Source organism: Lepidochelys kempii, chromosome 2 (genome assembly GCF_965140265.1).
Source record: "Lepidochelys kempii isolate rLepKem1 chromosome 2, rLepKem1.hap2, whole genome shotgun sequence".
Classification (NCBI taxonomy): Eukaryota; Metazoa; Chordata; order Testudines; family Cheloniidae; genus Lepidochelys; species Lepidochelys kempii.
This window is the reverse complement of record NC_133257.1, coordinates 20234120-20250746: the sequence shown is the minus strand read 5'-3', so window position 1 is coordinate 20250746 and position 16627 is coordinate 20234120. Positions and strand designations below refer to the sequence as shown.

At 43.3% G+C, this 16627-nt stretch overlaps 1 protein-coding gene across 6 annotated transcripts in view; it reads right to left on the bottom strand.

Annotated features, from left to right (window-relative positions):
- The window catches only part of LOC140906362 (uncharacterized), a 142709-nt gene that overhangs the window by 11334 nt on the left and 114748 nt on the right, over positions 1–16627 (bottom strand). For 4 of the 6 annotated variants that reach the window (XR_012157084.1, XR_012157082.1, XR_012157083.1 and 1 more), the window contains one exon: positions 4164–4217. Coding sequence is in view for 1 of the 6 variants with exons in the window: in XM_073330138.1 (XP_073186239.1) it covers positions 4164–4217 (54 nt within the window). In the remaining 5 variants the exon portion in view is untranslated. Of the gene's footprint in view, positions 1–2174; positions 2232–4163; positions 4218–16627 lie in introns of all 6 variants that reach the window. The other 2 variants (XR_012157085.1, XR_012157086.1) reach the window with 1 other exon arrangement.

Below are 16627 nucleotides of genomic sequence, written 5' to 3'. Positions count from 1 at the left end.
GTTTTAAGTCAGCCATAAAAATGTTTACATACTGTGGGGCCATGTGGGTACCCACAGCAGTGCCACTGACTTGAAGGTATACATTGTCCCCAAATGTGAAATAGTTGTGGGTGAGGACAAAGTCACAAAGTTCAGCCACCGGGTTTGCAGTGACATTATCGGGGATACTGTTCCTGACGGCTTGCAGTTCATCTTTGTGTGTAATGTTGGTATAGAGGGTTTCTACATCCATAGTGGCCAGGATGGTGTAAGCAGAGACAGGGTGGGCTCCACCCTGACATCTGGTGGTGAGGTGTGGCAAGTTGTGGAAAAGAACTTCAGGGGCTGATCTCATTTGCATAGGCACACCCACCCCGCCTAGAATGAGGCCATAACTGCCCAAATCGTCACTTTGGCTGCTGTGGGATCCCCAGTGTCTCTGTTATTGGGGCGGGAAGAATAAATTGTTAGTACCCTGATTATGGGAACTGTGCTTGGAACTGTACTTGGCCTTTTTGTTATGATGGAGGACTCACCATCAACTGAGTAGCACTCACTAGGCAAGGGACATGGGTTCCAAAACTCTGTGAATTGAGAGAGACTTGAGACAGGTATTAGTGCCTGGTGGTGTAGGCCCCTTTTGTGAGGGCCTGAAGCACCAATTGCACCTCTGTCTCTCTCCACTGTGGAATGTCAGAGCTAATTTTGGGTCTATTAAGAGTTTTGTTACAGGTATTGTGCTGAATTCACTTCAGCCTTATAGTGCACCAGCACTAAGGCTCCCACTACTATGAGCTGAAATCACTGAGAGCTGAAATCACTGAGCACTGTGTCAAGTAGGGGGGAGCCGGAAGTTCTAGTGTGCAGTGGAGCCGGTCGTGAGACAGCAGTGTGTTCGTGAGACGGCGAGCTGAGTGGAGCCGGTCGTGAGACAGCGGTGTGTTCGTGAGACGGCGAGCTGTCCGGAGCCGGTCGTGAGACAGCGGTGTGTTCGTGAGACGGCGAGCTGTCCGGAGCCGGTCGTGAGACAGCGGTGTGTTCGTGAGACGGCGAGCTGAGCGGAGCCGGTCGTGAGACGGTGAGCTGTGCAGAGCGGAGCCGGTCGTGGTGGAGCGGAGCAGAGCCCTGTGGGGCAGTCAGCTTCAGGACACGTAAGGTGCCCCTTACCTCTTTCCCCCACACCCAGGCACATTTTAGCCAGATTGGGGAGTAACACTCTGCAGGTGAACTTTTGAACTCCGGGCTGGACTTTTTTTGGACTTTGGGCGATTTGTGGATTGCTGGACTCAAGAGACGTTTGGGTTCTGGGACTCAAGAGCCTGAGGGAAAGGATGTGGCCCAAATTTTCTGGGGTGGGTCAGTGTTCATGGTTTGGTTAATGAACACTAGTTGTGGTGTTTCCCCAATTTAATGCTGATGTTGTTTGCCTCATGTTATTAAAGATTCTCTACTACACCAAGACTCTGTGCTTGCGAGAGGGGAAGTATTGCCTCCTTGAGGCGCCCAGGGGGTGTGTAAGATTTTCCCAGGTCACTGGGTGGGGGCTCGAGCCAGTTTTGCATTTGCTTTAATGAGAGGGAACCCCTGTGTATTGAACCCGGCCCTTGCTGCTATCAACTTGGCCTGGCAGAAGGGTTACATTGGTATAGAGGGTTTCTACATCCATAGTGGCCAGGATGGTGTTTTCTGGAAGATCACCAATGGATTGTAGTTTCCTCAGGAAGTCAGTGGTGTCTCGAAGATAGCTGGGAGTACTGGTAGTGTAGGGTCTGAGGAGAGATTTTACATAGCCAGACAATCCTGCTCTTAGGGTGCCAATGCCTGAGATGATAGGGCGTCCAGGATTTCCAGGTTTATGGATCTTGGGTAGCAGATAGAATACCCCTGGTCAAGGTTCTAGGGGTCTGTCTGTGCAGATTTGTTCCTGTGCTTTTTCAGGGAGTTTCTTGAGCAAATGGTGATGGCTATACTTAAGCAAGTGGCAATTTTCTGTGATTTATAAACTTGGCCAAATCTGGCTGGATTTTCACAGAGACAGCCATGTGTTCCTCTCTAACTTTAGGATTATTTTTGTACCAAATTTCAAGTTCTTGCTGCAAACCATGGAGATTCTAGAACTGAACCATATTGAGGAGGGAAGTCAGGAACAGAGTGGCTGCATGGGAAGGAGCTCAATCACTCTTTCATTTCTTTACCTGCTCCAGCTGCGTCAGAAATAAGATAGATGTTTCTGACTTGAAGCAATGAAACAGCTGAAAAAAAGAAACCAAAAATAGGAATGCTGCACAGAAGACAGAGGTTTGGATTCGTCTGTGAATTTAGTCCGATCTTGGTTTCTCTGCAGAGGCTACAAAGGAGCCAAGCAGTGCCAGCCATAATGTGGTTCTTGTGACCTGGACCCAAAGCCTTCAACGGGATTTAGATCAAGCCACTAGTGAACCTCTGCCTTTAGCAAAATTATTATTCAGAAAAACAAAACCAAGGCACCATGGAAGAATTTCACTGTACTTGTTCTTTAGACTGTATCATTTTTGTTTAGCTATATCAATGCCTTGTGGATAAATCTGACATACATTCAATTAAATGGTTCCAGTGCCACCTTACACCTATGTCGAAATCAATATTGCCATGTTGAAACTAGCTGCAAACAGTTACTTCAGCCTAGATTAGGGAAACTGTTATAGGTCTTTGAACGTGCAGCCTAGAACTTTTCAGTTTAGTTTCATTTGATACAGAAATGTTAGGAAAGCCAGTATTTTAATGCTGGGTACTGTCATCAGATAAAACATGTGAATTATTGAGCTGAAGAAAATATTGTTTCTAAAGAGATAACATCCTATGGTTACTGATAGGGTTTTTTCCTCTGATGATGTATGAATTGAAGCTAACAGGAGCAGACAATAACTGGCAAGTCCTTTGATTAATCATTTCATTTGGTCCTCTCTTAAAAATGATAGATTGGTCCAGGAAGGCAGTTTGCCATAAATATTTGCAAGACTAGCGTGAGCTCAAAACAAAATAGAATATCAAGAGGTGTTCAATGTATTGTAGGCAGCTGGTCTGTTTTCTCAGGGAAATTAGCATGAAATTATCAGCTGATTATTATCACCACATGTAAACTTCTTAAAAATCAGTCTGAGTATATCTGGTTGAAGGGGGGTTAAAAGGAAAAATTCTGCCCTACAGCACAATATTAGTGAATAATGTATTTAAACACAACATTCTAACCTTGATGATCTGAATCTATTCACATACACAAAAGAAAACAAGTAAGGAAAAAGTATCACTTTCAAGTTGCAACATGCTCAAGATAATTCTTTCTCAGCATCTTTGCTTCACTACGCTAGTCAATTTAGATTCAATGAGTTGCGTCATTCTGTAGGACTAAAAACAGGTGAAAGAAATGTCTGAAATAGTTGATGACAACCCTACCATCCCTGTCCTGAAAGTTTTCATTCTTTTTGTGACAGGTATTATTGTGGGATATTATTTCATTTGCATTAGCCCAGCTCCTTATTTGTTAATGTTTGGTGTGTACTCCTTTCATTCCTAAGTCTCCTGTATTTCCGATATTACATCCTGATTCAGCATGGTATTTAAATACCTTTCAGAATGGGGGCATCAGGGAACTGGTACTTTGAAAGGGACCCACATTTTCAAAATGGAGTAGCCTAAATTTGAAGAGATAAATAAATGGCCTGAATTTCTGAGGTGCTGAGTACTGGTGGCACACACTGAAGTCCATAGGAAGTCCATGGGAGCTGTACATTTAATAGCCGAGTGATTTCTGACTGCTCCTTATGGGATGGATGGAGATTGCACTGTAGAATGGCAACATAGTCATCGGTGGGAATTTATGGAAGCCAGAGGACCTGAGACAGGGTTAGTGGAGGTCAGATTTCCTAGAGTGGCTCATGAACATGCATGTCAACCTCAGGGCAAACTGTTAAGAAGCAGGACACAAACCCCAAACTGGTCGTGAGTTCTATACTTAGATTTCACCAACCAAGGGTGAACTCCTCAGGCGCTACACCAGCCTTAACATGGAGTCACAGATAGTCCCCTTGGGCACTCCAGCCTCTCTTGCCGCTCAGGCATGCTTCCCTTTGTGATAGATAGCCCCTTACACCAAAAATCACATCAATATTCAGTTTACTCCCAGTCGCAAAGGACTGGTTACTTACCTTAGGTCAGTTGCACCTCTGATCTCAAACCAAAGATAATGCTTGTAGCCAGTCCTATAACAAATTTAATAAAGATTCATTAATTAAGGAAAAGAAATGAGAGTTATTTACAAGGTTAAAGCAGGTTAACACACACACAAATGAGTTGCAGTCTTAGGTTTCAAAAAGTAATAGAAGCTGCTGTAATGTGCAAGCGGTATGGGCTTGTCTATATGGCACACTAAATCAGTGCTGCTGCGATCGATACAGCGGCGTCGATTTAGCTGGTCTGGTGAAGATGCAATGAGTCGATGGGAGAGCAGTACTTCACCGCCCCGAGAGGTGGAAGGTAAGTCATCAGGAGAGCGTCTCCCACCAACACAGCATGGTGTAGACACCGCGTTAGGTCGATGTAAGCTACATCGCTCAGAGGCGTGACACATCAATTTCTTACAAGGGCATCTGTGGCTTCTGGGCTACTCTGGGAGCCAAAAGTAAAGCAGCCTGGAGGTGGGGGAGCAATGGGATTTACAAATCCCTTACTGAGCTCAGGCAGAAGGAAGATGAGAGTCTTCCCCCCCTTACAGGCAACCAGGCTCACCACACTCCAGCACAGCTGCTAGAACTGCCAGTCAAGGAAACATGCACCCACAGCTGGGACCAGTAAGGAAAACAAACCCAGCTATAAAGGAAGGAGAAAGAGAGAGATGAATGTGACACAGAGGCCCATTTGTGGTTCACAACTCTGTGTCAGCAATTATTGTCAGGCCTGACGTGCTCATTACACCTAATGCACTGTTATCATACTCTGTATCTAAAAACTGTCATATAAGGTATCATTGGAAAACAAATAATTCACTGATCATTAATATTCTTGTGTGATGTAAGTATGGGGTGTGTATAAGAGTTTTGAATAACATGCTAAATTATGTTTTCTTATTAAGTGTTTGGCAAGCAATGCATAACCAAAGTTTGCCTGGGACAAAGGAATGTGTATTTGTTTGTCTGAGCAACCTGATCATTGGGCAGAAACAATGAAGGTACATTTACATAAAAGGTAAACTAAGCCATCAACCTCGTGAATGGGGGCAACAACCCCTTGCAGGGTCTGAACCTCAATTGATAAGCAATTGAATCAACTCATTATATACAATATTACCGTATTATAAAAGTGCATCATCGAGTGTTGTCTCTTATAAAAGCTAAGGACGTACTGGTGATTAATATCATTGTAAAATGTATTTATTAACACTATATGAGGAATTATGAATACTTAATTATGTTATACTGTATAGTCTTTGACCAAACAAAGGGAGAAACCAGTTTTTTCTCAGACAGGAGGGAAGGCAGTTATCTGTCTCCAATGAAATTAAGCAAGGTGTGATCAAAACGAAAGAAAGCCTCATTTACATATGAATCAGTGCGGCGATGGGAAGTCCACAGGAAAGAAAGAACAGCATGAGGGCATCCTGAGTCTGGGGACAAAATAGTGAGTTTGGGAAGATATAAGGAGGAAGAGGAAGCTATCTTGGCATCCATCACTGGGCAGACAAAAGGGGCCAGAGCTCTTGCAGGCTAAGATGGGTCCTTTAACCAAAGGAGTTGAAGTCTCGGGGGACTGAATATAAGTGAAAAACTGGCTTAGGCAAAGATCTTTCACCAAGGAAGACTAGGGAAACCAGCACCTTGTACTTTTGTGGAAGAAGGCCCTGAATCACAGCTAGTCAGCTACAGATGTAATGAAAAAGATTGCTAAGAAATCTACCTTAAACCAAGGTTGTAGGTTGTTGACTTAGACCATAGAAAGTGTATTTTACTTTATTTGTTTGTAACCATTTTTCTTTATCTTTTGTACTTGAACTTATCTAAAACCTCTCTCTTTTTGGTTAACAAACTTGTTTTATTTTTAATCTAAACCTACCCAGTGGTGTGTTGGAACTGAAGAGATTGTTACTTCCAGTTAAAGTAATAATCTGTGCTTCTGTCTCTTTAAAGGAACCAGAATTAATTACCTGAGAGTTCCAGGAAAGGTCTGGACACATCGGGGCAGACGGTTCTGTGAAAATTTGGAATTGGGGATGTATTGTAGTCACCCTACAAGTAGTAACCAAGGCTGGTGGAGACCAGGGTGGGGCCTTTGTGTTGTAGGCAGGCTGCTGGGGTCAGAGTGCTGAACCAGGACTGCACAGCAAACAAACACACTCAGGGAAAGACATGCTTGTCTGCCAGCTGGTGGGGTCCGGGCTGTGAGCCACAGTAGTAGAGCATTTTAAGGCACCCAGGGTTAAAGGGCAGGTGGTGACACAACCTCTCACAGGTCTGAATTGCGCTGCAAAATGTGCCAGTGAGCAGGCAGAAAGGCCTGGGATAGCAGAGGGGCAACAGCCCCATTCTAGGGTGCCTTCAAGAAACAGACAGGGAGACAAAGGAAGACTGCATGTCCTGTAGTTTAAGGGCTGATTGACTCGTTTTAAGTTAAATTGATGGACTGGGCTAATTTAAGATGAATAGAGGGAGACCAGTTAGAAGAAAGTTGGGACCTCTGCAGAGACTGTTGAGAAGGTGCTTTGATTTATGGCAGCATCCTAAGGGCTGCCTATGGGCTGCTGTGTATCTGGAGCTGCTCAGATTTCCCCTGCTGGCCGGTGTGCACTCTGCAGATGTTCACTCCCACACCCAGCATATCTCAGCTGCCCCAGGATGCCCCTTCCTGCTCTGGTATACTCTTGCACCAGGGCTTGAAAGAGAGGCAGTCAATGTCTGCTTATGGCAACTCTATTCTGTGTCCACACCAAAAGAATTTTCCCCTGGCTCCTCTATGGCCCCGACACACCCATCTGGTGTCCTTGGACTAGGATGGGAACAGAATCTCTCTCGTTTTCTTTTGCTGGGTTTAATAAAAATCTTTCTTCACTGTTAGCAAACTTTGTAAATAAACAGGAAAGTATCTATAATATTTGTGACTTGTGAAAGATCTACCACATTCTTTAAAAACCAGAGCATAACAGTTCTGGATATGAGCAATCCCAGTAATGCTTATAAACACTACCGCTTGCAACAGTAATTTTTATAGGATGCATCATAACCCCACTACAACTTCATGTCTTCTAGGGATATTCACATTTACAGAGAACATTTCTATTGAGAAACCTATTTTACAGGCTCAGTTTGGGTCAAGACAGGGAAGGTGCTTGCCTCACATGTCTACATCTCGCTGATTTCATTGGAGCTACTCCCATCAGTAAGACAAGTGGGATTTGGCCTACAGAGACTAACTGGCTGCAATTGAGCTTTCGTTGCTAGCAGCACATCTCTCTGCTGGTTCTATGAGCACTTCCTCCCTTTTTATTTCCTTCTCTTATTTCTAGGCCTACAAGGGTATGATGGAGAAGCTCACCAGCTTGAGATGCAGTAATGTAAGGAGATACAGAGCGACCTGGGGCCTGATGTAAAGCCCAGAGTAGTCAATGAGAATACTGATACATCAGCCTCATAGTCATTTCTTAAAGCCCCGATTCAACAAAGCAATAAGCATATGCCTAACTGTAGGCACATATTTAACTTCATTTGAATAAAACATTCAAAGGCACTTAAATCTCATGGCAAGACAATGGGACTTAGGCTCTCAGATGCTTTTGAAAATTTTACTCTTCATCCCTGTTGACTCCAATGGGACTTAAGAATGTGTTTATGTGTTTTGACAAATTAAGGCCCAACAGAAGAGGACAACATAGGTGATGATGAGGTTGTTCTAATTTTCCGAATGGATCCTGTCTTCGTATATGAAGTGTAAAATAAAAATACAAGTTTTTAGGAGACAGGGAAGAGAGAAAACAGATGATAGTGGAATAATTCTGCCCTAAATTAAGATATGTGCTGCAATGTACATTGCATTATCCACTGAATTAATTTGCATGAATAATACACAGGGAGATGTGTATGTGCCTTGTTTTTAAATATAGATATTTTCCAGGATGCTATTTGCATATTCACCGATTATATATTCTTTCTATATTATGGGTTTAATTTTATTTTTACCATAGCAGCCATAATGGAGAGACAGGTTTTTATTCTGAAGTTAAAAAAACAAACCCTAATGAGTATTCTTTTCGAATGGGTATGTTTCCATTTACTTCACTGTGGATTGATCACATCCTAATCCACTGACTATGGCAAAGTATGATTTATTGACTGATTAAATCAAGAACAATCTGTACTGATAGAAAAACATATTTAAGCAAATCTGATTAAAGAAGTAATTAATTGTTTTAAACCCATTTCAACTATTCAATGACAATGCAAAATGTACTTAGTCTGCAAGCTGTCCCGGTTCAGTATTTTTATTACAAGATATTGAAAGTGCGTTAATGTTCCTCTCCCTCATCCACCAAGAAATCTGTTGTGACAGCTTCCTGTAATACTTAACTGGCAATAACAGCCAAGCTGAAGAATCAATAACTAAACCTTTGGTTCATGTTGCAATCACAGGCAATTATTTGCATGTCATGTTGAGCCATTTGAAGGTTGAAGTATTGTTCAGATCCATCATCTAAACAGACTACTGTGCATATGTATTTTCAATTGGCTCCCTGGTGCCTTGGGATTTAGTTGAATTATTCTAATGTGAATATTCATGAAGTTTGACAGTAGCGTTTACCACTTCATTATAGCAAGATTTAAGAGCTCTACTGCAGTGCTTGGAAAGGAAGTAGCCATGACATTTTGAAGACAAATAGCTAACACTACCCCACCTGCATAGCAAATATGTGGAGATGCTGCAGCTGCACCAGTGAAAAATCATGCATCTGTGAACAATGAGGTGGTGGATGCCGTCAGTAGCATGGAAGAGTGAGTGATTTCATGCTGGTGCCTAAATGGGAGTCTGATCTACCAACCAGAGAGAAGCAGGAGACCTGGGCTCCTGCCCTAGCTGTGCCACTGACTGACTATGTGCTCTTGGGTGGGCATGTCACACAGGGCAACACTTTAAAAAGTGGCTAGTGAATTTGGGTGCCCAACTTGAGTTGCATTGAAGGGACCTGACTTTCAGAGGCTGCTGAACACTTTCTGAAAATTTGGTGTCTCAAGTTGGGGCGCCCAAAACCAGAAGTGCTCGATATCACTAGCCACTCTTGAAAATCTGGAACTAGATTCTTATATATGCAAGCTTTCCTTGCATCAGTCACCTCCAACTATCATCCTAACAAAGCTTTTCTAAATTGTATCCTCTAAGCATTTGCTTTTCAGATTCTGGTGAAAATGGAGAAGAACAGCAGGTGAGCAGGTATAGGGAAATAATTTTTAAAAAAGAGTGAGAGAACTTTTAAACACATGCACAGTACAGTGTAAAAGCTGCAGGTTTTTTCCTCCTGTTTCATGAGCCAGAAGATACAAACTAGCTCTCCTAGCAGTCAATATGCACGTGCCTGCAAAGGAAGGTCAGGAAACCAAGGGAGGAGGCCCGCGGGTCCTCATCCATCAAAAGTCTATTAATAATAAAACAGATTATTCATAGTTAGCTCAAATATAATTACAGTCATCCAGCAACCCTAGAGCTGAAAGAGCATTTACTTAATATGCAAAATAGTCTACACACAACTATATAATGTACTGCTTAGTGACATTTTCATTAAGGATTTCAGGTGAAAAAGTAAACCATGTGACTAAAGCAACAATGATGCTCGTGTGTATGGATTTCAAATGTGAAGAGCTTCCCAAATAAAATATTAGTGCTTTACAGTTTGTATAGTTTGAATGGATTTCAGGTTTTATCATGGTCTCTTACACCAAGAATTATAGCAACATTCAGGTTACTACCAGTTCCGAAGGACCAGTCATATATTCCAGGTCAGTTGCACCATCTTACAGCAAAGACAACACTTGTAGACAATCATATAATAAACTATATACAGATTTATTAATAGGAAAAGGAAACAAGACAGTTATTTATAAGGTTGAGGCAGGTAAAATACACACACAAATGAGTTACAATGTTAAGTTTCAGACGTAATAGAAGCCTCTGTAATAAGCAAGCTCCATATGTCCTTTCGGGCTAACGCAGGCTAAGCACTGGGATTCTCTTGCTCCTGCCTAGAAAACCTTTCTCCCCAGAGTCCAAGCAGCACAGAGATACAGTTTGTTCTTGTTAGGAGGTTTTATTCCCTTCCTCCCATGTCCTCTGAGTTGTGAGCTGAGCTGATGGGAGGAATTCACATGCATGGGGGAGATGGGGAGAGAGCAAAGCAACAACATCTTTAACAAAGTCTTTTGTCCTCTTTAATGTCCCACAATAGTTGATCTGGTGTGGGTGGGCCTTTCTTGTTGGGGAGGATGCAAAAATTTCTGTTGGAGTCCAGCACTTCATACTAGTTAATGTCTCTCTACTGTTGGGTAATTTGCACAGTCACAGAGACCTAATTACAATACAAATGATTAAATATTACCTTACACTATGGGATACAGATGCTATAAGTGAGATTAATGCAGGCAGCAACTCACAAGCATTTAATAAAGTCTAAACACAAAACACATTCTTATAATCATAATGCCTATTTTAACAACATTAACACACGTGTAAATCAGATTGATTCCAGCTCTGTATGTCTGGATTCAGTGAAGACATGGGGACCTTGGCTTGAGCTAGCACCTGATCTGCCAGCATCACACATTGTCCTTTAGTTCTACTTTGGGAATCGACATGTCCTCTACACTCAGAAGGCAATTCACTAACACCCTGATGCTGCAATTGTCTCATCCACAGTTGGGAATAAATTGTCAGATACATAGAGAAGCCCCTCATGCAAAAGAGAGAATCTCATTGGCCTTTGAGGGCTGTGTTCCAGGATGAATGTAGTTCAACATTTTCTCTTCTGGAGCAAAATCTTTAGCTTGTCTTGGGTCTAGAACAGCCCCAATGGAGGAAATTTTCTCAGTGGATATCAGGGTAAATGTTCCCCAGTTCAGCTGCAGACCTAGGGCCTGAAACAAGGGGCATGATCTTTCCAGTGATTACTCTAATACTTAATGAATGCCAGCCTGAATCACACAATTGCCCAGGAATAGACACACATATATTGCCCAACACCCATGGTATGCTGCCATCACTGCCAAATACTTGGGGCCTGATCCAAAGCCTTTAGAAAGACTCCTGTTGGCTTCACTAAGCTTTCATAGAATCATAGAAGATTAGGGTTGGAAGAGACCTCAGGAGGTCATCTAGTCCAACCCCCTGCTCAAAGCAGGACCAACCCCAACTAAATCATCTCAGCCAGGGCTTTGTCAAACCGGGACTTAAAAACCTCTAAGGATGGAGATTCCACCACCTCCCTAGATAACTCATTCCAGTGCTTCACCACCCTCCTAGTGAAAGAGTTTTTCCTAATATCCAGCCTACACTTCCCACACTGCAACTGGAGACCATTGCTTCTTGTTCTGTCATCTGCCACCACTGAAGACAACCTAGCTCCATCATCTTTGGAACCCCTCTTCAGGTAGTTGAAGGCTGCTATCAAATCCCCCCTCACTCTTCTCTTCTGCAGACTAAATAAGCCCAGTTCTCTCAGCCTCTCCTCATAATTCATGTGTCCCACCCCCTAATCATTTCTGTTGTCCTCCACTGGACTCTCTCCAATTTGTCCACATCCTTTCTGTAGTAAGGGGCCCAAAACTGGACAGAATACTCCACATGTGGCCTCACCAGTGCCAATTAGAGGGAATAATCACTTCCCTCAATCTGCTGGCAATGCTCCTACTAATGCAGCCCAATATGCCGTTAGCCTTCTTGGCAACAGGGGCACACTGTTGACTCATATCCAGCTTCTCGTCCACTGTAATCCCCAGGTCCTTTTCTGCAGAACTGCTGCCTAGCCAGTCGGTCTCCAGCCTGTAGCAGTGCATGGGATTCTTCCATCCTAAGTGCAGGAGTCTGCACTAGTCCTTGTTGAACCTCATCCGATTTCTTTTGGCCCAATCCTCCAATTTGTCTAGGTTACGCTGGACCCTATCCCTACCCTCCAGCTTATCTATCTCTCCCCCCAGTTTAGTGTCATCTGCGAACTTTCTGAGGGTGCAATCCATCCCATCATCCAGATCATTACAGAAGATGTTGAACAAAACCGGCCCCAGGACCGACCCCTGGGGCACTCTGCTTGATACCAGCTGCCAACTAGATATCAAGCCATTGATCACTACCCATTGAGCCCGACAATCTAGTCAGCTTTCTATTCACCTTATAGTCCATTCATCCAATCCATACTTCTTTAACTTGCTGGCAAGAATACTGTGGGAGATCGTATCAAAAGCTTTGCTAAAGTTAAGGTATATCATGTCCACCGCTTTCCCTATATCCACAGAGTCAGTTATCTCATCATAGATGGCAATCACATTGGTCAGGCATGACTTGTACTTGGTGAATCCATGTTGACTGTTCCTTATTACCTTCCTCTCCTCCAAGTGCTTCAAAATGGATTCCTTGAGGACCTGTTACATGATTTTTCCAGGGAGTGAGGTGAGGATGACTGGTCTGTACTTCCCTGGATTCTCCTTCTTCCCTTTTCTAAAGATGGACACTATATTTGCCTTTTTCCAGTTGTCCAGGACCTCCCCCAATCATCTCAAGTTTTCAAAGATAATGGCCAATGGCTCTGCAATCACATCAGCCAATTCCCTCAGCACCCTCGGACGCATTAGATCTGGCCCCATGGACTTGTGTGTGTCCATCTTTTCTAAATAGTCCTTAACCTGTTCTTTCACCACTGAGGGCTGCTCATCTCCTTCCCATACTGTGCTGCCCAGTGCAGCAGTCTGGGAGATGACCTTGTCTGTGAAGACTGAGGCAAAAAAAGCATTGAGTACTTCAGTTTTTTCCACATTGTCAGCTTTGGATCAGGTCCTTGGTGAACGCTCTTCGGATATGTCTACACAGCAGTCCTCCCAGTCTGAGTCGATATCTTGGCCTAGCAGGGTTCATGCTAGCACTCTAAAAATAGCTGTGCGGATAGTGCTTTGAAGTTTCAGCTCAGGCTGGTGCTCAGGCTCTGAAGCCCATGGCCCTTCCTAGGCTTCAGAGCCCAAACTCCTTCCTGAGCCACAATTTCAAAGTGCTGTCTGCACAGCGATGTTTAGAGGGCTAGCATGAGTCCTGCAACCCCCAAGTCTGTTGATTGGGGCTGAGAGACTCAAGATGCTGTGTAGACTTAAAAGGGTGCTCATGTCATCCCAAAGTTCGTTCTCATGCTGTTGCCTGGATGGCATAGAGGAACGAAACCAAATTAGGCACCTCTGTGATGTTCTGTCCTGAGCCAAATATGGTTGGATGCCTATGAGGAGCAGGTATCTGTTGACACCATCCATCCATCGTGGTTTAGGTCTTCCAAGGGGTCTTTTCCATCCTGCTTTCATTGGGTTAAAGTCAGAGATGATTCTTGCAGGAAGTTGGTAACCATTCAGAGTGGCTGCCCATACCACCTTAGAGGACATTATGTGATCATTTGAGACAGCAGGACCTTTTAGTTAGAAAACTAGATGCCATCCCAACAGACTTCTTCTTCAACGGTTCCTAAAGATTAGCAGCACTAGGGGTATGGAGTTGGGGGGAAGGGGAGACGTCTACAAATAGAAATATGCAGAGATCACCTCAAAGAAACATGTTACCCAAGCCTCATTAAACTGTCAGGTACTTTTTCTGTGTTTGCTTTGCCACCATTGCTGATCCCCAAGACAGACATGCACAAATATCTTAATAAGTAGGAAGGAAAAGCAGATGACAGATTAATGCATTTGCATTTTAAAAAAAAGAAAAAAACAACACACTTAAGTTTGTTGGACTGTGGCTAGACTTTAAAGTTCATGATCATCTTAATAGGCTTTGTTTGGTTGTATCTCAGATTAAACTGATATTGTGATTTAGAAATCAACAAAAATGTCATCAGGTACTTACGAAAATTATTATTTGTATTACCACAGTGTAATGCCGACAGACCCCAGCCGTCAGGAGGCAGAATCGAACCGGGGACCTCTGGAGCTTAAAGCATGAGCCTCTACTGCATAAGCTAAAAGCCATTAGCTAAAGGCCTCTTAGCTAAGACTGTAGAGCAGACTCATTTTACCTGTCTCTTTAAGTGATCTTGGTGCCATGAGATGGGATAGAACACCACACCCAGAAGGTGTGTGGGTTACAATAGCACCAGGCAATGTTAGTCACACACCAGGAATCCATTATGCTAGGCACTGTACAAACACAGGACAAAACAGTCTCTGACCCGAAGATTTTACAAGTTACATAAATCACCTAAGTACAAGTCTTTTGTTTGAAAATACTATTTTAATAAACTCTCTTCAGAGATATGCCACAGTTACTTCTTCATTTTAAAAAATCAGTATTAAAAAGTGCCTGTAATTAATTATTCCAATTGGTTAAAATACATCATTATTGTTACCACCAACCTCTGCTTATGGAAATGTAACTGTTCACTGATTTATATTTTATGGAACATTCACTTTAATATCATCTCCTAGCCAATATATTTTAGGTGTCTTACAAATCACTCTCAGGTAGTAGATCAGTTCCCTTAGGAGTTTTTTAAATATTGATAACACGCATTAAAGCTCAAATAAAAAACCTGAGCTTTTTAGAAAATAAGACTGTTGCAAAGGTATGAAGATCACATTTTTGTCTGACGTAGATTCACAAGATGGAATTTTTTCATTGTATTTTTGTAGGCTCTTACACACATAATTTAAAACATAATTTTATTCTATTTATATTATTTATTCCATTTCCTATGGTGCATCACAAAATACAGGTATTTATAAAATACAGCATGCAAGGATGAGAGGGTGAGTAAGATAACTAGCTAGATACAAGTAAAGGAAGTTGGTAGGGATTTAAAAGAGAAAAGATTTATTTTATGGGATTTGAAAAGGTTGGGATCACAGCTGAGACTGAGTATCAGGTTAGGGGAATGCCATAAGGTAGGAATAGAGTTGCTAAAGGTTCTGCCATCAACAGCAGAGTTGACAGTAGCCCAGAGCAAGCTGAATGGAAGGGTTGGGTAAGGAAGCTGGAAATTATAAGGTCATGTTTTTGAACAAGAATTTGAAAAGCCAAGTTGACAGATTTTTTGGATTGTATTCAGAGTCAATGAAGTGGACAGAGTAAATGGAAAGTAATTGAGGACATTCTCTTTGCCCAGGAAAACCTTGGAAAAGAGGCGAGTAAGGGGGGATATGATAGAGGTCTATAAAATCATGAGTGGTATAGAGAAAGTAAATAAGAAAGTGTTATTTACTCCTTCTCATACTACAAGAACAAGGGGCCACCAAATGAAATTAATAGGTAGCAGGTTTAAAACAAACACAAGAAAGTATTTTTTTCACGCAACGCACTGTCAGCCTCTGGAACTCCTTGCCAGAGGGTGTTGTGAAGGCCCATACTATAATGGGCCTTCACAAGGGAGCTGATAAATGCATGGAAGAGAGGTCCATCAATGGCTATTAGCCAGAATGGGAAGGAATGGTGTCCCTAGCCTCTGTTTGCCAGAAGCTGGGTTTGGGTGACAGGGCATGGATCACTTGATGATAACCTGTCTGTTCATTCCCTTTGGGGCACCTGCCATTGGCCACTGTCAGCAGACAGGATACTGGGCTTGATGGACCTTTGGTCTGACCCAGTATGGCCGTTCTTATGTTCTTAACCTTGGAAACATTGAGTTGATGAAATCAGGAAGTGAGTCAAGCATTGGTGAGAGTGAGAGAGGGCAGAGGGGGAGATTTCCTCACAGAGAAAGAGGATATAAAGGCCAGAGCCTCAACTGTCACCAATTGGCACAGTTCTGTTGACTTCTGTGCCATTACATCAGTTTACACCAGCTAAGAATCTGGCCCAAAGTTGGGTAAACTTTGGAATAAAGTGGCAACTAACAGTAAACTGCAAATTGAGATGACCAAGGAGGAAAACTTATGAGGAGGACGGCTGGAGAGAAAGGAAGGAAGCTCAAGAAGAGGGTCATGAGGATTATGTAAAAGAGGGGCTAGGCAGGGGTCGACAACCTGTGGCACGTGTGCCAAAAGCAGCACAAGAGCTGATTTTTGGCGGCACTCTGCTGCCAGCCAGGGTCCCGGCCACCAGCCCCGCTCAGCCCACTGCCTGCCTGGATGAATGGAACCCCAGGCCGGCAGCGAGCTGAGCGGGGCCAGTGGCCGGGACCCCTCCTGGCAGGAGCTGGCAGACAGAACCCCAGACCGGCAGCGGGCTGAGTGGCTCAGCCCTCTGCCAGCCTGGGGTCCCGGCCGCCGGCCCCGCTCAGCCTGCTGCCAATCTGGAGTTCCGTCCACTTGCCCCTGTAAACGTAAAATGTATTATTGGCACGTCAAACCTTAAACTAATGAAGACTAGCCACTTCTCAAAGGTTGCTGGCCCCTGGGCTAGAGGAGCAGTGGCAACCACAACAGATTTACAATGTTCAGGGAGCTAGGAGCACAGCCAG